At 33.4% G+C, this 23,549-nt stretch overlaps 3 protein-coding genes across 3 annotated transcripts; 1 reads left to right on the top strand and 2 right to left on the bottom strand.

Moving 5' to 3' along the window:
- The first annotated feature begins 79 nt into the window (after window positions 1-79).
- On the top strand, window positions 80-2,428 carry LOC148180173 (uncharacterized). The gene is made up of 2 exons (XM_088041417.1): window positions 80-99; window positions 151-2,428. The coding sequence occupies exons 1-2, from the start codon at window positions 97-99 to the stop codon at window positions 2,044-2,046; spliced, it is 1,899 nt and encodes a 632-aa protein (XP_087897543.1). The 5' UTR covers window positions 80-96; the 3' UTR covers window positions 2,047-2,428.
- Window positions 2,429-4,483: 2,055 nt separating this feature from the next.
- LOC148180172 (uncharacterized) lies at window positions 4,484-6,322 on the bottom strand. Its single transcript, XM_088045252.1, has 2 exons — window positions 6,296-6,322; window positions 4,484-6,244 (listed from the first exon to the last, which is right to left on the bottom strand). Exon 2 carries the CDS (start codon window positions 5,937-5,939, stop codon window positions 4,710-4,712), a length of 1,230 nt encoding a protein of 409 aa, XP_087901378.1. The 5' UTR covers window positions 5,940-6,244; window positions 6,296-6,322; the 3' UTR covers window positions 4,484-4,709.
- Window positions 6,323-14,308: 7,986 nt separating this feature from the next.
- LOC148180171 (uncharacterized) lies at window positions 14,309-21,386 on the bottom strand. Its single transcript, XM_088031486.1, has 3 exons — window positions 21,282-21,386; window positions 20,523-20,629; window positions 14,309-20,457 (listed from the first exon to the last, which is right to left on the bottom strand). Exons 2-3 carry the CDS (start codon window positions 20,586-20,588, stop codon window positions 15,166-15,168), a joined length of 5,358 nt encoding a protein of 1,785 aa, XP_087887612.1. The 5' UTR covers window positions 20,589-20,629; window positions 21,282-21,386; the 3' UTR covers window positions 14,309-15,165.
- Between the last annotated feature and the right edge of the window lie 2,163 nt (window positions 21,387-23,549).

Here is a 23,549-nt window from a genome sequence, read left to right as displayed (position 1 = left end):
TGTCAGAATTGTGATAACCTTTGACGTAGATATTTCTTATCAAAAACCAAGACAATCTCATTTAACTCGTCAGTTGGAAACCAATCTTCACTCAAAATGGTTCGCTCATTCCAAAACTCCGTTTCTCTTCTTCATTCTCTCTCATTTCAGATTCCCTTCGTCATCTTCTTGGTATTCCTCAGTAACACCTATTGCGACAACGATTTTCTTGTGCTTGAAAGTGTTACTTCAGAAAAAAACAAACCAATAACTTTACCACCAAGCACAGCAACTCAGGTGTATATTAAGTCAATCAATGGGACTTTAACTCCAGAGTCTTTATCTCATCTGAGGGTCACTAAGTTGGGCATTTATTTAACCAACGCGAGCCAACTGGAACCTGGAGCTGCTTGTTCACCACCAGCATTGAAGTCACTTGGTATTTACATAATGAGCACTTCGATAACAGTGACGAAAGACATGCTGAAGAACTGTGAGAAACTGAAGGAGTTAAACGTTGGAGGAATTTATTACAGTCACCACCCTCTTGCAGTTGATGCACTTACCAATTTACCCAACTTAAAGAGACTTACTGTTGCTTATATGAAACTCCTCAACGTCACGAAGGATTATTTTCGAAACTTACCTTCTTTGCAAAGTTTGACTTTGAGGAGTTGTCTCTTTGAAGGAATGGACAAAAACGTCTTTAGTGATTTGACGAATTTGAAAAACTTACAGATTTTTGAGAAGGATTTTCCTCGAAATTTTACCCTCATTTCTGAAATTCCGATAAAAGTGGACAGTTTCACTTTTGATGGTCTCAATGGTACTCTTACCAAATCAAAATTGGACGTCAGGGAGCTCCATCTGCACGCCTACCCATTGGATGGCATCGAAACAGGTGCTGCGTGTCCCACGTCTTCAGTAAAAAAGTTAACACTTGATTTTATAACACTAAATCCGCTTAAATTCACCAAGGAGACACTTCGAAATTGTGAGAACTTGAAAGAGTTGAGGATCAAAGCTGACGATTACAAACACAGTGAGATTGAAGAGGACACTTTCCAGAATTTAGCTAATTTGAAGACCTTGTCTTTGGAGAACTTGGAATTTGGACACGTCACGAAAGACACTTTTAAGAATTCGCATTTGTTGGAAAACCTGAAACTGTGCAACAACGTCGAAATTGAAGAAGACGCTTTCAATCATTTGTACCACCTGAAGACAGTTTTTCTATGTCTTCAGTTGGATGGCCACAATCCTGAATTCACCCAGAAGATCCTCAATAATACAATTAAAACAGACAGTCTTACCATCACTGGTTTACGTGGTAAGTTGTCTTTACCACAATTCAAAGAAGTCGAAGATCTTTCACTCGATTTCGCCGCTTTGGAAGGAATTGAATCAGGAGTCTGTTCATCTCCATCGCTCAAGAAATTCACTCTTCGTTTCAAACCACAAGAAAATTTCACATTGAATAAAGACGCGTTCAAATGCGAGAACTTAGAAGAGCTCTCTTTGTACTCCTCTGAGTCTACCGACCTGCCGCTGGAAGCTTTACAAAACTTACCACATCTCAAAGTTCTCGACTTGGATCGGCTGGAATTTAAACCCTTGAAAAGAGAATTTTTCAAAAATCTTCAGTCGTTAGAAAAATTAATTTTGCGCGAGTGCGCCACTACCGAATTTCAAACTGATGCTTTCTATGACTTGGTGAACTTGAAAATTCTTCAGATTTCAGTCCGTCAGCGAGTAGTGCAAAAGAATTTCCCTGGGAATTTGTTGTCAAAGAACGTGAAATTGGAAAAACTGAGTCTGGCTAATAGTAACATCACTGATCTAACTTGGGATGAGTTTAAAAGACTGCCGCGTTTGACGACGTTGGATTTAAGTATGAATCAGATCCGCTCCTTCGATGCTGAGAAAATTGTACAAAATACCCCAAGTTTGAGGAATTTTCATATTGATATGACTTCTTTTGGTGATGAAGAATATACTCGTTTTACGGAAGAGCTGAAGAACAAGTTAAATGTTACATTTGGTTTTGATTGGAACTCTTCTCTTTAAAGTGTAATGTAATGAAATATTGGATACAAAATTACAAGATTTAAGAGTAAAAATGTGAATTTTTGTAATGTTGGAATCTGACCAAATTTTACAGCTATAGTCAAGCCCGGATTAAGAAAATTTGAGGCCCGGGGCTAAATCGTAAAAGGGGGCCCATCGATAAAATTATGCAAAGAAAGTCTTACGTACTTGATTTGTATTTTTTCAATTTCTATAGCAAATTTTTACGTAGCAAGAGGCCCCTGGGAAGGTGGGGCCCGGTGCTACAGCACCCTTAGCCCCCCCCTTAGTCCGGACTTGGCTATAGTACTAAAATTGTGAGAGCGAGTTTTAGTATGAAATATTGTAATGTCTTACCTAAAAATAAAAAAATTAAAAATGAGTTTTTTTTTGACACTATAATTTAGCATTGACAGTAATAGCAATTTGATAAAATAAAATGGAAATTTTAGATTCAGCTGCAGCATTGAAACTACTTTTTTGTCGTCAATTAATTGTGCTAAAATGTAAAATTCTAGAGTAAAAGAAACTTATTTTATATTTATTTTTTCCATTTCCATTTAAAATTTGTAACTTTGCCAGTTTTAACGGTACAGCAATGAAATTTAGGGACATCACTACTTTTATATCGTTTATTAACAGGAAAAACGTGTAAAATGCTAGAGCAAAAAAAAACCCATTTTAGAAATTTTTATTTTGTAGTCAAACTTAAAATTTGTAGTTTTGGCAGTTTTTACGCTACAACAATGAGATCTTGGATCATCATTACTTTTTCATCCTTTATTATCTGAAAAAAATTGTTAAATTCTAGAGCAAAGATAACCCATTTTAGAAATTTTTATTTTAAAGTCTAACCTAAAATTTTGATTTTTTGTAATTAAAATTCGTAGCTTTGGCAGTTTTTACGCTACAGCAATAAGATTTCGGATCATCATTACTTTTTCATCGTTTATTAACAGCCAAAAATTGTAAAATTCTAGAGCAAATAGAACCCATTTTAGTAATTTTTATTTTAAAGTCTAACATAAAATTTTGATTTTTTTTTAATAAAACTTGTAGCTTTGACAGTTTTAATGCTGCAGCAATGAGATTTAGAGACTTCACTATTTTTCCATCGTTTATGAATTGTGCTCAATTGTAAAATTCTATTGCAAAGAAAACTCGTTTTAGAAATTTTGGTTCTACCTGATAATAAAAAATTCTCTAAATTGGATTTTTTTTTATGATTTGGTGAGTTGGTGGAATTACCTACTAATTAACTCAAAATTAGGAATTTGCTCTAATTCAAACCAACTTTAGTAAGAAATTTTGAAAAATTGTGGTTCAACTTTGAAATAAAAAATTCAAAAAAATTAAAAAAAAAATTTTTGTAGCTTCATTTCAGGATTTAAGATCGTTTTATAGCCAAAATTTCTAAAATGAGTTCTATGTTCTAGAATTCCACAATTAAGCACATTTAATAATCGATGGAAAAAATTGTGAAGTTTCTACGAATTTTAATTAAAAAAAAATCAAAATTTTAAATTCGACTCCAAAATAAAAATTTCTAAAATGGGTTCTCTTTGCTTTAGAATTGTACAATTTTTTGTAGTTAAGAAACGATAGAAAAGAAGTAATGTTCCAAAATCTCATTGCTGTAGCGTTCAAACTGCCAAAGCTAGGAATTTTAATTGAAAAAAAAAATCAAAATTTTAAGTTCGACTACAAAATAAAAAATTCTAAATTGGGTTCTTTTTGCTCTAGTATTTTACATTTTTTTTCAGTTAATAAACGATGAAAAAGAAGTGATGTTTCTAAATTTCATTGCTGTAGCGTAAAAACTGCCAAAGCTACAAATTTTAATTGAAAAAAAAATCAAAATTTTAAGTTTGACTACAAAATAAAAATTTCTAAAATGGGTTATATTTACTCTTGAAATTTACATTTTTTTTTAGTTAATAAACGATGAAAAAGAAGTGATGTTTCTAAATTTCATTGCTGCAGCGGAAAAACTGCCAAAGCTAGGAATTTTATTTGAAAATCAAAATTTTAACTTCAACTTCAAAATAAAAAAAAATTAAAATGGGTTTTCTTTACTCTAGAATTTTACAATTTTTTTCAGGTAATAAACGATGGAAAAGTAACGATGTCCCTAAATTTCATTGCTGTAGCGATAAAACTGCCACAGTTACGAACTTTAACAAGAAAAAAATTCAAAATTTTGATTTCAAAACAAAAATTTCTAAAATGGGTTTCTCGTACTCTAAAATTTTACATTTTAGCACAATTACAAAGTTAGAAATTTTAATTGAAAAAAAAAAAAATTGAAAATGATTTTTGGTTTGACTAAAATTCGTAAAGTTGACAATTTTGGCATTATACCATTCAAATTTGGGCAAGTTGCCACTTTTGAGTTGGTTATTAATTTCCCTACATCCACAAATTATAAAGCCAAAAATTAAAATTTCAGAATTTTTTATTTCCTAGCTGAACCTAAAATTTCCATTTTGCTTATCAAATTTTGTAACACTAAAAATTTTACTCCTATGTCAATGCTACATTATAAAGCCAAAAACTCCCACAATTTTAGTACTTTAGCTGTAAAATTTAGTCAGGTTACAATATTACAAAAAATTCACATTTTTTCTTGTAATTTTGTAACCACAATTTCATTACATTACACTTTAAAAAAGAGAGTTCCAGTCAAAACCAAATGTAACATTTAACTTTTTCTTCAGCTCTTCCGTAAAACGAGTATAATCTTCACCACTAAAAGAAGTTCTATCAATATGAAAATACCTCAAACTTGGGATATTTTGTATAATTTTCTCAACATCAAACGAGCGGATTTGATTCATACTTAAGTCCAACGTCGTCAAATGCGGCAATCCTTTAAACTCATCCAAAGTTAGATCAGTGATGTTACTATTAGCCAGACTCAGTCTTTCCAATTTTATGTTCTTCGTCAACAAATTCCCAGGGAAATTCTTTTGCACTACTCGCTGACGGACTGAAATCTGAAGAACTTTCAAGTTCACCAAGTCATAGAAAGCATCAGTTTGGAATTCGGTAGTAGCGCACTCGTACAAAAATAATATTTCTATCGACTGAAGATTTTTGAAAAATTCTCTTTTCAAGGGTTTAAATTCCAGCCGATCCAAGTCGAGAACTTTGAGATGTGGTAAGTTTTGGAAAGCTTCCAGCGGCAGGTCGGTAGACTCAGAGGAGTACAAAGAGAGCTCTTTTAAGTTCTCGCAATTAAACGCGTTTTTGTTCAATGTGAAATTTTCTTGTGGTTTGAAACGAAGAGTGAATTTCTTAAGCGTTGGAGATGAACACACTCCTGATTCGACATCTTCCAAATCGGCGAAACCAAGAGAAAGGTGGTCGACTTCTTTGAATTGTGGTAAAGTCAACTTACCATGTAAACCAGTGATGGTAAGACTGTCTGTTTTAATTGTATTATTGAGGATCTTCTGGGTGAATTCAGGGTTGTGGCCATCCAACTGAAGACATAGAAAAACTGTCCTCAGGTGGTACAAATGATTGAAAGCGTCTTCCTCAATTTCGACGTCGGTGCACAGTCTCAGGTTTTCCAACGAAAGCGAATTCTTAAAAGTATCTTTTGTGATGTGTCCAAGTTCCAAGTTCTCCAAACACAAGTTCTTCAAATTCGTCAACTCACTGAAGGCGTTCTTGTCTATTCCTTCAAAGAGACAGTTCTTTAAAGTCAAACTTAGCAAAGAAGGTAAGTTTCGAAAATATTCCTTCGTCACATTGTGGAGTTTCATATACTCAACAGTAAGTCTCTTCAAGTTGGGTAAATGGGTAAGTGCATCAACTGCAAGAGGATGGTGACTGTAATGAATTCCTCCAAACTCTAACTCCTTCAGTTTCTCACAGTTCTTCAGCATGTCTTTCTTCACTGTTATCGAAGTGCTTGCTATGTAAATACCAAGTGACTTCAACGCTGGTGGTGAACAAGCAGCTCCAGGTTCCAGTTGGCTCGCGTTGGTTAAATAAATGACCAACTTAGTGACCCTCAGATGAGATAAAGACTGTGATGTTAAAGTCCCATTGATTGACTTAATATACACCTGAGTTGCTGTGCTTGGTGGTAAAGTTATTGGTTTGTTTTTTTCTGGACACTTTCAACCAGAAGAACATCGTCTTCGCAATAGATGCCACTGAGGAAAACCAAGAAGACGATGAAGGTAATCTGAAATGAGAGAGAATGAAGAAGAGCAAGGGAGTTTTGGAATGAGCGAACCATTTTGAGTGAAGATTGGTTTCCAACTGACGAGTTAAATGAGATTGTTTTGCTTGTGGATAAGGAATATCGACGTCAAAGGTTATCACAATTCTGACATAATTGATGTAAATACTCAAAACATGGCAAATATTATGAAAAAATAAATATAAATACATTTTGCTTTGACCTCTCATCTGTACATTTTGAGTTTACTTCTTGCATTTTATAAGTTCTTACAAAAAATGCACAATCTATACGAAAATTGGGGGAAAATCTAGAGAATCCAATGAGTAAAGTCAGTAGAGAAATTTAGGAGGAAATCCATATAACCCAAAAAGAATTGAGAATCTCAAAAAAAAGCAAAGAAAAACGAAAGAGGTCGTAAAATGAGTTAAGAAAACTGGAGACAACACAAGAAAAGTCTAAAAGTTTTAAATAAATAAAAAAATCTAAACGTGTCAATTTTCTAATTTTGCAATTCTAAAATTTTTTACTTTTATTGGACACTTTTCTTTTGAGTTCTCAATTTCAAAAATTGTCGATCGGTTTCTCCAGTACTCAGATTTACGAGGGGCGTTCACTGTATTCTCTTATTAACTTTTAATTCCTTAAACAAAAAATTTGTTTTAAAAATTAATTGTTGAAAAGTGGCAAAATGAGTCTATAAAGCACAAACAAAAGAATTTCTGCATTGTCAACAAAACTAAATTTTTCGTCTTAACTCGCTTATTTTTTTGAGCTTTCTAGCTATTTTATTATTGTTTTAAAATTTTGGTTCAGAATTATTGCCTCCATAAGTCGTTTTTCTCTGGGTCATGTGTTTAGAGATATCCTGTATAATATAAATATTGCAATTTTTTATTTTCAAGCGAAACCAAAAATTCAATTTCTGACACTACAATTGAACAGGATGGTATTTTTTTTTTGTTTCTGTAGCACAATTTTGCCTTTTGGTGGAGTTAATAAAAGTCCCAAAAATTGCGATTTAACTAAATTTGACACGAAAATTTCCACTGTTACTAATTTAATTGCTACAATAATAAAATTGTCAAATTTACGAACTTTAGTACAAAATTCTGTAAATTTTTGATTCTGCTGGAAATTAAAATTTTTAAAATATGTATATTTGGGTTTATAATTTGGCGATTTGGTGAAAGACGTAAACAACTCAAAAGTAGCAGTGTGTCCAACTTTAACTGCTATAACAGTAAAATTGTCAAAGTTATGATTTTTAGTAAGAAATTTTGGAAATTTTCGGTTCAGTTTCAATAAGAAAAATTCCAAAATTTGTGTATTTTTAGCTCCATAATTTTGCCGTTTAGGCGAATTAATATTCAACTCAAAAATGGCAATCTGTCTAAATTTAACAGCTATAGCCTTAAAGCTACCAAAATTACAGATTTTAATGAAAAATGCGGCAAAATGCGAAAAATGCGGCATTGACTCGTCTTCAAATGAAAATTTCTAAAATGTGTGTTTTTTGCAAGGAGATTTCAGTTATTATTTACTGTGTTTGAGTAGTAGATTTGCAAAGTTCTAAAGCAAAAAACTCAAATTTTTGAAAATTTTTTTTAGTAAAATTCGTGAATTTGCCAATTTTTTTGTTTTAACTCGGTTATTTTTTTGAGTTAGAAAGTTTTAGTTTTTAAATTTTGGTTCAGAATTGTTGCCTCCATAGCCCTTTTCTGAGACACTTGTACATATGTATAGTACAAATTTCGCAATTTTTTATTTCCAAGATGCACCAAAAATTTCCAACATATTTTATTAAAATTCGTAACTCTGACAATTTCAGTGTTCTGCCAACCAAATTTGGGCAAGTTGTCATTTTTGAGTTGCTTATTAAATCCATTAAATAGCAAATTAATAGCGCTAAAGATACGAACTTTAGAATATTGTATTTCCAAACGAAAAAATCAATTTCTGACACTAAAATTGATCCGATAAGTCAATTTTTTTTGTTTCTGTGGCACAATTTTGCCGTTTGGTGAAAATAAGAACAAACCCAAAAATTGCAATTTAACCAAATTTGACAGCTATAACACGAAAATTTCCTCTGCTTCTAATTTGATTGTTCCAAGAATAAAATTGAAATTTTGCAAATTTTCAGTTCTGCTGAAAATGAGAATTTTTAAAATATGTATACAGGGTGTTAGGTAACGTTACGGCCATAGACTAATGGGTAATTAAGGAAGGCAAACTGTCTTGGAATCCGCAATTAATTTTATTTTTTTCGTTTTAGTTAAAAAGCTACAAGGCTTTAAAGTTGACCAATAGAATGGCGTCAAATAACACTGTGCTAGCTGCAAAATGCAACAAGCTGGGCACTTGGTGGGTCAAACACAGCCGCATACGCTGAATCCAATAATATGAATTTTATTTAAAAGTTAGCTCGCATTTGCGAATAATTTAAGTTTGACAATTTTTAACACTAGACCCAATCAAAACGCAATTTTTAAAATTTATTGACTATTTATTAAACTTAAATAATAGAAAATCAATGCCACACACATAAACTAACAAAATTGTTAGCACACAACTAGATTCAAGGAGGTAAATCGGCTTTACTAAAAGTTTTTGCAGAAAACAGATTTCTCTTAGTTTTTGTTTTTTTTTTGTCATTTGCAATTCATTAAATGCATTTCCTTCTGGGTTTAATGCTTTTTAAGCATTTTTAATATTTTTTTTTTACAATTCCTAGTTTGATGTAAAGCTGTGGTAATCAAATTTTTTCGATAGGCACTTTTATTATATTGTTTTGACGCAATCTAAATTCCTTCCTTAAAGGCCAGCACATGTAGCACATATTTTTGGTATAACCCGTTTGTATACCTTTTAAAAACGCCACTACTTTTAAATCGACACACATTTTCCACTTATGGTCATTAATTCTATAATTTTGACCACCTGACCTGACCACGGAGTAGGAGGTTGGCTGAAAATTTCTAGAACGTTCACGCATCGTCTATGCAAGGTTCTCGAAGGTTTAGGAAAGCTCTAAAAGATTCCAAAAAGTCAAAATTAAAAAGCAAAAATTTTAAAACGGAAAATTTTAAAATTGCAAAATTTCGAAAACGCGAGCTAACATTCAAACACGGTAAGCACTGTTGTATTTAACATACTTAATTAAGATTTACCCCAGGGATGCCCAACCTGTTGAGGAAAAAAAGATTGCAATTCGAGCACAGTGTAATTTTTCAATTTTACAGAAATCCAAGTAGCTTTTGAACCAAACGAATAATTTGTCACTTTCCCGTCACATTTGAAGTTTTAAATCAGTGGCGTCAATAAAAGGGCAAAACAATAACGCAATTTTATTCAAAAAACAGACAATAAAGCAACACTACACTAGATGTTCAAAATAGCCACCATCTTGTTGAACACATAATTGTAAACGACGCAACAATGTTTCCTTTATTGTACCCAACACATTTTCGTTTTGACGAACTTGATTTGTGATGTCCACAAAAATGAAACAAGAACGCCACTGATAAAAAATAAGAACTGTCAGTTTGACATCAAACAAAAAATTTCCTTCAGTAACTCTGATTCAAATTTTTGTAACCTTATGCAAATTGTTCCCTGATTGGTCACATTCAAAGCCTTCCAGCTCTTAAACGGTTCAAGAAAACCCGAAAAAAACTTCGAAACATTACTTTTTACGGCTGTCTTTATCACCCCTTTTTCTATGGCCGTAACGTTACCTAACACCCTGTATTTGGGTTAATAATTTGGCGATTTAGTGAAAGACGTAAACAACTCAAAAGTGGCAATGTGTCCAAATTTAATTGCTATAACAGTAAAATTGTCAAAGTTATGATTTTTAGTATAGTCCGGTCAAATTAGACTAAAAAGCTATGGTGAAGTTACATAAATTCGCAACAAGCTGAATTTTGGTACAATTGTTTAAAATACAATTATAAACAAACCCTGAAAGTTCCCCATCATTCCCGTGTATGGAAAATTTTTTATTCAAGGTCAAAGGTCAAAAAATTAGTTTTTCGCGATTTTCAGCGAAATGGTAAGTTTTATCATAAAAATGCTTTAAACTAAAATTGTAGATCATACAATTATATATAAAAATTATATTAACACTTTTTTTCCTACAAGCCACCGTTTCAGAGATATAGCGATTCAAAAAGTTGTAACAGTTGTAATCGTCATAACATGTTTGAGTTCGCCACGTATATTCATCTCTAGAGTTGTAATATTATATAGTATAGGTTAAAATATTTTTCTACCGGTCATTGTAACTTGCACTTAAGGCTCTACGCTACGCATATACCCGGTATATGGCTTACGATTTTTCGTTTTTGAAGCGCATTTTGGACTTTGAAAAATCGCTCGACCTCTGTATGTATGCGTCTCAAGAAGAGCTATGGAGGTGACATCTTCGAATTTTGAAAAAGTAAAAAATTTGACTTTAATTAATTAAAAACTGAAATTCCCATTTTTCGTTTTTAAGGAATATGAAGCAACCTACGAAGTTAAAAAAAATACCAACATGTGCAGAATTCAAATCTCTATGGAGGTGACATTTTTGTTTTTGTCATTATGCTATAATTTTGAAGTTATAATAAACTTATATAATATAAATATATATAAATATAATATAAAAATAATTATAATAAAAAAACAAATCAAAAATAGGCAACCAGCAGTACAACTAACACAAATCATCTTCTTCAAATCTCAATTTACGACCGCTCACTAGGGGGTCACTGACGTTCCGCCTAATTGTAATAAACTGCTATCGGGTAAAAGCAGGTAAAGACCCATCTGGCCGCTCTCGGCAACAAACATCGAAGACACTTGTAGCAAGTGTATTGAGAATTAATATTTTTGTATCTTTGATACAGGGTCCGTCAATATTTGTGGTCACCCCCAAAATTGTCTTAGACGTAAAATTTTAATAATTTACATACGCTAATCGATAGTCAAAGAAGCTCTAGGAGATGACCCAAAAACTTGTTCTTTATTACCGATAGTTTTGGCGTCGCGACGCCTTAAAAGTGTAATTTTTATCTATTTGTGAGGGTTTTTGGAATCATTCAATATATATATTTTTTAATATAAATGTGTTAAAAAAATTTCAATTGTCTTTTTTGATTGTACGCAAATTGTGGTTAAAATTGTGGAAAAAATGCTGTTTTATCAGTAAGGATAGTAAGAAGTTATTTTTCAAAACTCAATCACGTAAAATTGTAAATTGTAAACATCGCTAAAAATTACTTTTCTAATGCATCGCGAATTTTTACTTTAGCTTATGCAAAATTGCAAATATTTCTAAACTAAAAGACCATTTATCCGCAAGTATAAAATGTGATAACTCTGACTTAAAACCGGTATTTACATTTTCACTTTTGGAACTATTCCTAACATTTTTCATAACCAAATCTTGGTGTTGACAAAAATTATCAAAAACACAATTTATTCCCAAACACCAAATTTCGTCAAAAACTTCTGTCGCGCATTTGGATAGTAATGCTTACCACCATCAGAACGATGATTAAACTGCATTTTTTGACGAAATTTGTTGTTAGAGAATACACTGTATTTTATCAAGAACCGTTTTGCAATTTGCTTCCTACTTTTTTGGTTAACTGATGTACTTACATGATTTTTTGAACCGTTTGCCATTGTAAATTAAAATAATTAAAAGCAAATAATAATCTAATCTAAAGAACAAAAATTGGCCATCAACGATAAACACTCTCTCTCTCTGTAATAAACAGCAAGTTTGATAAAAGCAATTGACCAACTTTAATCGACAAAACTCTAGAAATTTGAAAAAGTACATTGATTTACAAGTCGAGGACAGTCAAAAACAAGTATCCAAAGATTGCAAGAATTTAAATATTTTTTTCAAGATATATATTTATAAGTTTTCCGAAACACATTTTTAATTGTTATTGGATGATTTGAAGTTTTGGGTTTTACGATTTTTTCTTGAAATGAAAATTATGGTGTTAGCTTCGACATTTTTCAAAACAAAACGTCTTATTGGTAACGTATAAAATCCACCGGTAGCAAGTAATGATTAGCTTATCAGAGACGAAGATTTTTATGTAAAATTCGTATAAGTAAAGACACAAGTGGATACAGGTTTTTAAAAAAATAGTTTTTTGCATAATAACATTAAAAGCCAATTTTGCTTTTTCTGAGTGGCTCTGGCTTAAAAAATATTAACCAAATATTAACCAATATAGAAACATAGAAATGATAATTTAAAATGTTAAAATTGTTAAAAATCAATAAGGGAAGTATTTCTATTGACTAGCGGGATGTATTATTATGAAGAGTTAATTTCGAAATCTCAGAAAACAACAGAGTAAAAAAGGCCCTCATGTGTCAGGTAAAAGGTTTGGTTACAAAAAATTAAATGCGATTTATAGAATAATAAGTAATTTTAAAATTTCCCCGGCGACCAGTGAGGAAAAATTTCGGAGCACATTTACGAAAATTACATTTTTCAATTAAAAAAACTTTCTTCCATTACGTACTATGGGAACTGCAATTTTGCGGATTTTATACATACATTTTTCATTAATAAAAAAAAAATACGCCCATAAAATTTTTGCCTACTAGAACCAGAAATTTGACGGACTCAAAACGCAGAGAAACTCAAATCCTAATATTTTTAACTCATCTTTGGTCCAACACGAATTTATTGTTCCAACCGCTGGGTTTCTTAAGGAAATGTGCAGGTCAAACGACCGTTTCCATAAAGTTTATGATTCCCTCATTACCAAATCCTCGGTAATCCCTTTTGTCAGCTGTCAATCAAAGGTGTTGTTAAAGTTGCATACTTTTCAAACACGAAATTTTCGGGCAGGCTCGTATACCCTTAAAATATAAAATAACAGGTATAAAATGAAACCCAGTCCTTTCATTTATTAAATAAAATACTGTGAGTTTAGTTTGAAGCACTGCGCTAATAGTGAAAAGCTTGTCTTCCTCCAACCTCGGCTGCTGCTCACCAACATTTTCTTCGGGTACCAAGTTCAAGTGTGGCTTGGTTTTCAGAAAGACCCAACAGACTGGGGTTGGAAGTTAGTAAACAATGAATTGGACTCAACTTTTTTTTATCAACATCGCTTTTTTTTGCTAATATCCATTATATACAATAGTTTCAAAACTTGATGAGGCATCTTATTTACAAGGTTGAGTTTGCAACACGAGTGATTTTGCGAGCGGGTGGAGTAAATTAACTGATGAACCTTGAATTTTTTTGGCAAGAGATTTAGGGATGCGGTTCGCTATGTCTACTCATTAATTCGTTAGAACTACTATCACTACACACTGCTTTCTTCTTCAAAATATACAAAAACTCTTATAACTTTAGTGAATTTTTAGTTATCAAAGTAAAATCTGACAGTTGTTTTCATTGTGCACTAGAATAAATTGTTGAAACATTGAGTTATAATCAAAATAAACATAACTAAATGATTTTCGGCCAATCACAGCCCGCGATGAATTTCATAACTACGTCATCAACATATAACTAAATGGTCGTAATAAAAAAAATTAATTTGTGGCGGCATTCTGTCGCCAATTGTAAATACTTTTGTATATTTTGTGTATAAAATGTAAAATAAAATAGTCCGATATTTCCCATCCATCCTAACCGAGTACCCAAGTCCATAAACCCATCCGGTCTTCCCATACTTTCCGCCATCTGGTCAACACTCCTACACTTTCTTTACCTGATCATCCCTTCATCCTGACCAGTCTTCTCTCGACACTCGAAAAGAAAAGTACGAAATAAACGTTGTACTGAAAATTGTGAGAGTATCATTCACTAACCACCGAGCTGAACTTTAGTCGCTAAAAATTCATACACTATAAGTACATATTTATTTAATCTGAAATAAGGTAATGGACATTATGACAAATGCATTTATGGTATAAATGAGTTATTTTAACATTCGAAGCTATCCAAATAGCCACATATGTCACTCATCGGCTTATTCAATATACAAATAAAGAAGTAAATAATAATTATTAATTATAATAATTATAATAATATTAAATACAAGGTGTTTATAAATGTTTCTAGCATCAAGGGTGGCTATGGAATGTCAAAGAAATTTGCCGCTCATTACAAATGTGGGTTTCGATTTTTCAACTGACATTTTCAGTTAACCTCAAACATGGAGCAAAGTAAGTTTTGAGAAATAAACTGTTCTAGTTGTGGTTTAAAACCTGAAAATCAAAAAATTGGACACAAAACTGTAACTGAAACGTCATTGACGTAAATAACATTATAAATAATTTTCAAGATAGTCATATTCACTATGAAAACAAAGCGGCAAAATGGTGTACGACAAGAATCCCAGAGCCTCCATTGATGCTAGAAACATTTATAAACACCTTGTATAATAATTATTAATTATTATTTAGATATAAAAATAAAAATGACGAGCATAAACACCTATATTAGGGTAAATTAAAAAATGAAGTGCTACCAAAAACCGTAAAAGAGAAGCAAACAGAGTGCCAAAAATGTAAGATGAGCGTTAGAATGAAAGTACCAGTAAATAAATTAATTCCTAAGACAAGCATTTACATTTTTTTTTAAATCAGAAAAATCGGCCATAGAAAAACATAGGGTGCGATTTTGTTTCTTAAAACAATAAATATCGGCAGTGATAAAATATAGTCGTCTTTGTCTTTTGCATTTGCATTTGAAATTTGCATTTTTTACCTTGTCACTTATCACTTCGTCTCGTATCGTTCAGAAACAAAAACCTCAATAAAAAACAAATAAAATATGTGAAGGTTAAACATCCTTTCAATATTTTGCAAAAGGTTTGGAGATTCTAAATTCTGCACCATGATCTAGTAACATATAGAAAATGCTACGGTGTCTCTTTAGGTATGCAATCTCAAAGCGGGCTGATACCATAATTAGTTGCTTGATTGACGTCCGCCCCGTTGTCTAGTAAAATACGTACAATTTCATTTTGTCCCTTTTGGCGAGCAATGTTAAGCGGGGAAGCACCATTTTTATTTGTTTGATGAATGTCCGCCCCGTTGTCCAGTAAAAGACGTACAGTTTCAATTTGTCCCTCTTGGCAAGCAATGTAAAGCGGGGAGGCACCATCATTCGCCGCTTGATGAATGTCCGCCCCGTTGTCCAGTAAAAGACGGACAGTTTCATTTTGTCCCTCTTGGCAAGCAATGTAAAGCGGGGAGGCACTATTTTTATTCGTTTGATGAATGTCCGCCCCGTTGTCCAGTAAAAGACGTACGGTTTCAATTTGTTCCTTAAAGCAAGCAATGTAAAGCGGGGAAACACCATCATTCTTCGCTTGATTAATGTCCGCCCCGTTGTCCAGTAAAAGACATACAGTTTCAATTTGTCCCTCTTGGCAAGCAATGTAAAGCGGGGAGGCACCATCATTCGCCGCTTGATGAATGTCCGCCCCGTTGTCCAGTAAAAGACGGACAGTTTCATTTTGTCCCTCTTGGCAAGTAATGTAAAGCGGGGAGGCACCATTTTTATTCGTTTGATGAATGTCCGCCCCGTTGTCCAGTAAAAGACGTACGGTTTCAATTTGTTCCTTAAAGCAAGCAATGTAAAGCGGGGAAACACCATCATTCTTCGCTTGATTAATGTCCGCCCCGTTGTCCAGTAAAAGACATACAGTTTCATTTTGTCGCATTTCGCAAGCAATGTAAAGCGGGGAGGCACCATCATTCATCCCCTGATGAATGTCCGCCCCGTTGTCCAGTAAAAGACGTACAGTTTCAATTTGTCCCTCTTGGCAAGCAATGTAAAGCGGGGAGGCACCATCATTGGTCGTTTGATGAATGTCCGCCCCGTTGTCCAGTAAAAGACGTACGGTTTCAATTTGTCCCTCTTGGCAAGCAATGTAAAGCGGGGAAACACCATCATTCTTCGCTTGATTAATGTCCGCCCCGTTGTCCAGTAAAAGACATACAGTTTCATTTTGTCGCATTTCGCAAGCAATGTAAAGCGGGGAGGCACCATCATTCGCCGCTTGATGAATGTCCGCCCCGTTGTCCAGTAAAAGACGGACAGTTTCATTTTGTCCCTCTTGGCAAGCAATGTAAAGCGGGGAGGCACCATCATTCGTCGCTTGATGAATGTCTGCCCCGTTGTCCAGTAGAAGACGGACAGTTTCAATTTGTCCCTCTTGGCAAGCAATGCAAAGCGGGGAGGCACCATCATTCATCCCTTGATGAATGTCCGCCCCGTTGTCCAGTAAAAGACGTACAGTTTCAATTTGTCCCTCTTGGCAAGCAATGTAAAGCGGGGAGGCACCATCATTCGCCGCTTGATGAATGTCCGCCCCGTTGTCCAGTAAAAGACGTACAGTTTCATTTTGTCCTTTTTGGCAGGCAATGTAAAGCGGAGAGGCACCATCATTCATTGCTTGATTAATGTCCGCCCTGTTGTCCAGTAAAAGACGTACAGTTTCATTTTGTCCCATGTGGCAAGCAACGTAAAGCGGAGAGGCACCAGCATTCATTGCTTGATTAATGTCCGCCCCGTTGTCCAGTAAAAGACGTACAGTTTCATTTTGTCCTATTTCGCATGCAATGTAAAGGGGGGAGGCACCATTTTTATTCGTTTGATGAATGTCCGCCCCGTTGTCCAGTAAAAGACGTACAGTTTCATTTTGTCCCATTTCGCAAGCAAGGTAAAGCGGGGAGGCACCATCATTCGTCGCTTGATGAATGTCCGCTCCACGCCTAAGTAAATCTTTTATAATTTCGTTATTTCCGTGCAGAATGGCGAAAAGAAGTGGTGTAAATCCATCTTCGGTGGTAGCAACATTAACTTTCGCACCAGAGGATAACAGAAGTTTTCCAATATCAAAATGTTTATTATTAATTGCTACCAAAAGCAGAGTCCAGTTGTCGATATTTCTGACATCAACTAAATTTGTATTACCGCAGATGAACAATTCGAATGCTTCCATGTACCCGAATTTTGCCGAATAATACAAAATATTGCTCACGTAGTTTAAATTAAGATGTGACAGATTGTTCCGTTGAATTCTTCTCAGTTTGACTTCAGCTATTAAAGAGGTAGTTTGTTGTGCATATTCCAACGGTGTCATTCCAAATAAATCATCAACTTCGCGATTATTACATTTGTTTAACAAGAAGTCTAACATTTCTGAATACTCGACAGTTTCTGCGGAACTACTAAACCGATAATCATGATCTACAATATACGCCCCGTTCACATTTTCGACCTTAAAGTGAGGATGTCTTTGCCCCCAAGAACAAACCAAATGCAATAAATTTCGACCATGTTGATCCTTACAGGTTGCAATATCATTTTTACATGTTTTCAATAAATCTAAATTTCTGTACAAAACCGCGACATGAGCCGGAGAATCTTTTGCCGAAAATAAATCAAAGAAGAAACGGACGTTGTTGTATTTTTCTTCAAATAGGATGGATTTAAAGAAATCTTTTTTATCCACATTTTCCGCAAAATACAATGCGACTAAATATTCTGCGAATGACAAGTGGGAGAAAGAAGAAGTGTTGTTCTGGTTGTCCACAATTAAACCAATGCGAGGGTTGTCTTTACTATCCACGTCACATTCGACGTTCAATTGTGTTAATATTTCCTTTGGGAAAAGCAACTTCAAAGCGAATTTTGTATGTGTTATCATTTGTTGTTTTTTCCACTTATTAAACTGTAGTTTTGAATTATGATTTGTCAAACTATGACCGAGTTTTTCTGTATAAAACACTTCAAATTGCTGCTCAAAGAAATGATGATACAAATGGTTAAGTAAAAACCCTCCACTGAATAAATCAAGTTTGCTGTCGTTCTTTATCAGTTCCGTCATCATGTAGAGTAGCAAAGGCACGCCCAAAATGTTATTTTTCTCGACCAGAACAACAGAAGTCTGCAATTGTTCAACAATTGATTTGAGTTTGTCGATGGAAATGACACTTTTAAGACGATCGCGAATGTACTCCTTCTGTTCTTCTATGTCAAATTGAGTAAGATTTCGAGACAAAACATTAAATTTGAGTTCCAAAGATCGTTGCAAATGACTACGTACTGTGACCCACTGAGACCAACTTTTTTTGGAAAACTCTAAAATTATGTCACCCACAGTTCCAACTTTTTCGGTATCAATTTCGTCCAGTGCATCCCAAACAAAGATGACATTGCCTTGTTTCGCAGACATCTCAAAAATTTGTTTATCCCGGAGACTCAAATGCTTAACTTTTTCCGTTGTTATGAAAGTTAAAAATCTATTGGAACTGTGGTCTTTACTTGTTTCAAAAAAATTAAAAATATCATTTGGGTCTATTACAATCGTCCAAACATTTGAGAGAGTTTGGTTTTTGAGACTTTTCATTAATTCTGATTTTCCCATTCCTGGATCGCCCACTATCAAATTAATGTTATTCTCGTTTTTTTGCGACCACAACATTGTTTCCTCCAAACGATCGGAAGTTGACAATTTATGATTTTGTAACTGATTAATGTCGCCCTTAGTACGAATCCATTCGAGACAATTGTCGTTTAACCACCTTAAATGGTGGCAAATTTCAGTTTTTATATTTTTTTGAGAAAGTATTTCGCAGTCCTGAGTACAACATTCATTTTCAGAAAAGTAGACAAGAAATTTTGAATTAATATTTGCTGAAACGGAGTCATCATTTTGAGTGCCAATTTTGACAAAGTTATGACGGTTAAATTTGCTTCTTAGACTTTCGATGTCTTTTACGTTGTCAATGATCACAACCGTTTTGTCCTCAATGTTTTCTAAATAGTTAATTTCTACAACGTGTCGCAATAAATATCTGGGAACATACGGAAAGCTGAAACTCTCTTTTTCACCGCCTAAATTTAAGGGACCGTTTAACATCTCGACTAGATCGTCGCACTCAATCATTTCAGAGAAGGTTTTTATTTTTTTGCATAGTTCGTCCAAACTAATTTCATTTTTACCTTGAATTGAACACGTAAATATTTTAGTTATTGTGCCAAATAAATCTGTGTGCGCTTCAACTTGAGATAAATTTTTGAAAATTTTAACTTTTTCTGATAATTTTTCGATTTGAACTTGATCTCCTAATAAAATATAATTTTGATGCGGACATAACTTAATCGCATTGTAAATGAAGTCATCGTCGGCTTCTATAACCAGCGGACATTTACCTTGCAACCAAAATATTTTATTTAAAGTTTCATTCTCAAGATCATCCAAACTGTTAAACACTTTTTGGTCTAGCTGATATTTTTTGATTAAAATTCTGACTTCTTCTAAATCTTGTATTTGGCTTTTGGTAGCACGCCACAATTTTTTTAATTTTTCATAAGAATCGTTTTTTAAATAAACAATATTGAACATGTTAAATGCCGTTTTTAAAACTTGAATTTTCTCTTCACTTCCACTACAAACATCATTAAAATGCAATAATTTAATTTTAGAAGAGAGAAGTTGCAAGAGAATTACAGATTTAATCCAATCTTTATTTAACTTCTCCTTCGTGTTTCCTGATTTTGTCCAGTCGGCTATAAACTGAATATAACTGTTGGCATGTGTTTGAGTAGCGCCGAAATCGTTTTTGAAATAATCAGATACGCATGTTTTAGTTTGATATACATTTGTTTGGTTAGCATAAAGAAAAAATTTTTGGAAGAACTTTTTGTATTCTTCAACTGTATCGCCATTATTTGAAGTAGAAGAATCACTGTCAACATAAAATTGGTAACAATGTTCTGTGGAACTAAAAGTTTTACATATATCATCCAAAATTATTTTTTTTACACCAACTGTAAAATTTTCATCATCGATTTTCAGCCGCGTTGTGTCGTCAGCGTTAAATTTAAGATTCGTGTACAAAATAAATTTGTCACAGTTTTCCTTCACTTCTTTAAATGAATGAAAATATTTCTTAATGCTAAAATTGCCTGTTGCTTTCTCAAGCTCCTTCAGGGCCAAAGTGCCTTTGTTGATGTGCTTCAACTGGAACGCTAACGTTTCATCCACACTTCCTGACTTGACTTTAACAACAATGTCATCAAAGTCACCATATTCTTTATGGTTTGACGAAATCTTGAAGTTTTGGACTTTTTCGTTTGTGGCCAATTTCAAAGCGAAGTCTGCAACGGTAAGATTTTCATAGTCAGTACCAAAATTGGTTGTCCCTGGTCGTGTAGAGAAAAACTGAAAATGTACAAAATGCATTGCATTTTAGGAGCAGAAATTGTAAAAAAAACAAAAACACTTACCTCAGGTTGATCAGTGCAATCCGACTCCGGTTGAAAACTTGGTTGGCTTTTCTCGTCTTTAGACATGTTTGTACGAAATTTTAAATCGTTTATGGTCTCATTTGAAACTAGAAAAAGTTATCTTATCAGTGTTATGTCATCATTACGTCACATTACATCAAAATTTGCCAGAATAAGTCTATTGGCAGGTTTTTATGACGATAAAAATTTAATTTATAATTTTATAATTTTGTATTACTTGTAATTTAAAATTTTTGATATGCAGGGTAAAAAATGGTGACAATTTGTAAAACTTTTGTAAATAAGTTATTAACTGGACAACAATTTTGAAATTTGGTGCAAATTCATTCTGAGACTTACTCCACCCAGTTACAAAATTATTAAATGAGTTAGATAATGTTTAAAAAAATTTGATACTCCGAGAAAGAAAAATTTTGACATTTCAAAAAACCTTTTGTAAATCAGGCTTCAGTGTAATCCGATTCTAGTTGAGATGTTTGTCGACTTTTATCGCTTTTGGACATGTTTGTACAAAATTTCAGATCCACAAACTATAAAGGCTTATTTATCGTTATTTATCTATCTTATCGTTATCAGTATGACTTTACATCAAATTTCGTCAAAATAGGTCTGTTGCCAGCTTATTTATAACGAGGAAAACATTAAAACTCGTATTTTCGCCTATTATTTGTATTACGGAAATTGAAAAGGCACCAAACAACGTAAAAAATAAGTCATAATAATTAATGTAAAGCTTACCTTATTATTATACTTATTAACTATCTTCTATCACTTGGAGAACTCATAAAGACTACAAAAATGTTTCGATGCAAAAATGTAAAAAAAAGTTCACTTTTGGAGACGTTTTTTAGCACGTTGCGATAAAACTTTATGAACCGTTTTACTGTATCAAAGCTATTTATATCCAATTCTTATTTATTATCAATGATTTATTGATAAAGTAAGACACACCTAGATAAGTGTTGAAGGAAAATTTTGAAGTAAAAATTGCCAATAAATAAATAGAAAGTCAGCGAGTAATTTAGATAAATTTCAAATAAAAATAGTCAAAACTTGCTTGGATGTAATTGAACCCACCTGTGAAAGTATTTACTACATTTTTTTTACCAAATAGCGTTATTTGTTGAGGAAATTTAAGCTGTAAGAAATTTTGAATTTTGCGCTGAATCCAAAACCACTCTTGTATGTTTGTCAGTCAACAAATAACTGAGTTAGAGTCGTTTAAAATTTCGGCTTGGCGTCAGAGGACCAAAACTTTGAAGCTCCGGAAACGATTTTCCCCGATATCTTCGGAATTATGGTAAATACAAAAAAACCTTTTCTGAAATCGTTTTTCTCGCAATTTTTTACCTTAAAAATCGATCTTAGGTAGTTCAAACTCAAAATTTTCATTTTTTTAATGTAGAAGTGATTAACAAATACAATGAAGGCAGACAAAATCGTCCTGTCACATTTGAAAAAGAACTTGACTTTACAACAATTCAAAGAAGTCGAACACCTTTCTCTTGGTTTCGCCGATTTGGAAGATGTCGAATCAAAGTCTGTTCATCTCCAACACTCAAGAAATTCACTCTTCGTTTCAAACCACAAGAAAATTTCACATTGAATAAAGACGCGTTCAATTGCGAGAACTTAGAAGAGCTCTCTTTGTACTCCTTTGAGTCTACCGACCTGCCGCTGGAAGCTTTCCAAAACTTACCACATCTCAAAGTTCTCGACTTGGATCGGCTGGAATTTAAACCCTTGAAGAGAATTTTTCAAAAATCTTCAGTCCTTAGAAAAATTAATTTTGCCCGAGTGCGCCACTACCGAATTCCAAACTGATGCTTTCTATGACTTGGTAAACTTGAAAGTTCTTCAGGTTTCAGTCCGTCAGCAAGTAGTGCAAAAGAATTTCCCTGGGAATTTGTTGACGAAGAACGTGAAATTGGAAAAACTGAGTCTGGCTAATAGTAACATCACTGATCTAACTTGGGATGAGTTTAAAGGATTGCCGCGTTTGACGACGTTGGATTTAAGTATGAATCAGATCCGCTCCTTCGATGCTGAGAAAATTGTACAAAATATCCCAAGTTTGAGGAATTTTCATATTGATATGACTTCTTTTGGTGATGAAGAATATACTCGTTTTACGGAAGAGCTGAAGAACAAGTTAAATGTTACATTTGGTTTTGATTGGAACTCTTCTCTTTAAAGTGTAATGTAATGAAATATTGGATACAAAATTACAAAATTTAAGAGTAAAAATGTGAATTGTTGTAATGTTGGAATCTGACCAAATTTTACAGCTATAGTACTAAAATTGTGGGAGCGAGTTTTAGTATGAAATATTTAATGTCTTAGCTAAAAATAAAAAAAATAAAAATGGGTTTTTTGACTCTATAATTTAGGAGGCGTCCATAAATTACGTGAGGTGTTTTTTAAAAAAAATTGACCCCCCCTTCCCATCTGGTGAGATGTCGTGAGATTTTATTCAACCCCCTCCCCATCCCCCAATCTCACGCGAGATTTTTCAAAATGTGTGTTTCTTATGTAAATGCGTTGGATTTGTAATTCTAAAAAGAAAAAAAATAATTTGCTTAATAGTGCAACTTTGCGGCGGCCGCATTATCTATCTCCTTGAAGGATAACATCTAATAGATACATATTTTGTGTACGGTTTGCCTATATTTTATTAAAGAATCATGTTTTACTTAATTTAAAACTATTTTCCCGCAATTTTGCTGTTTCGAGCAAAAAAGAAATGCGTGATGTTTGAGGAGACCCCCCCTCTCCCAAAGTAAGATTAGATGAGATTCGTTTCGACCCCCTCCCCCCTTTGAACAGCTCACGTAATTTATGGACGCTCCCTTAGCATATTGAGAGTAATAGTAATTTGATAAGTAAAATGGAAATTTTAGATTCAGCTGCAGCATTGAAACAACTTTTTCGTCGTCAAATAATTGTGCTAAAATGTAAAATTCTAGAAAAAAAAAAGAAAAAAACTCATTTTAGAAATTTTTGTTT

Source organism: Gnatocerus cornutus, chromosome 1 (genome assembly GCF_029298725.1).
Source record: "Gnatocerus cornutus isolate USDA-ARS CGAHR chromosome 1, icGnaCorn1.1, whole genome shotgun sequence".
Lineage (NCBI taxonomy): Eukaryota > Metazoa > Arthropoda > Insecta > Coleoptera > Tenebrionidae > Gnatocerus > Gnatocerus cornutus.
Note: the sequence above shows the minus strand (reverse complement) of the source record. Positions and strands in the feature narration are given on the sequence as shown.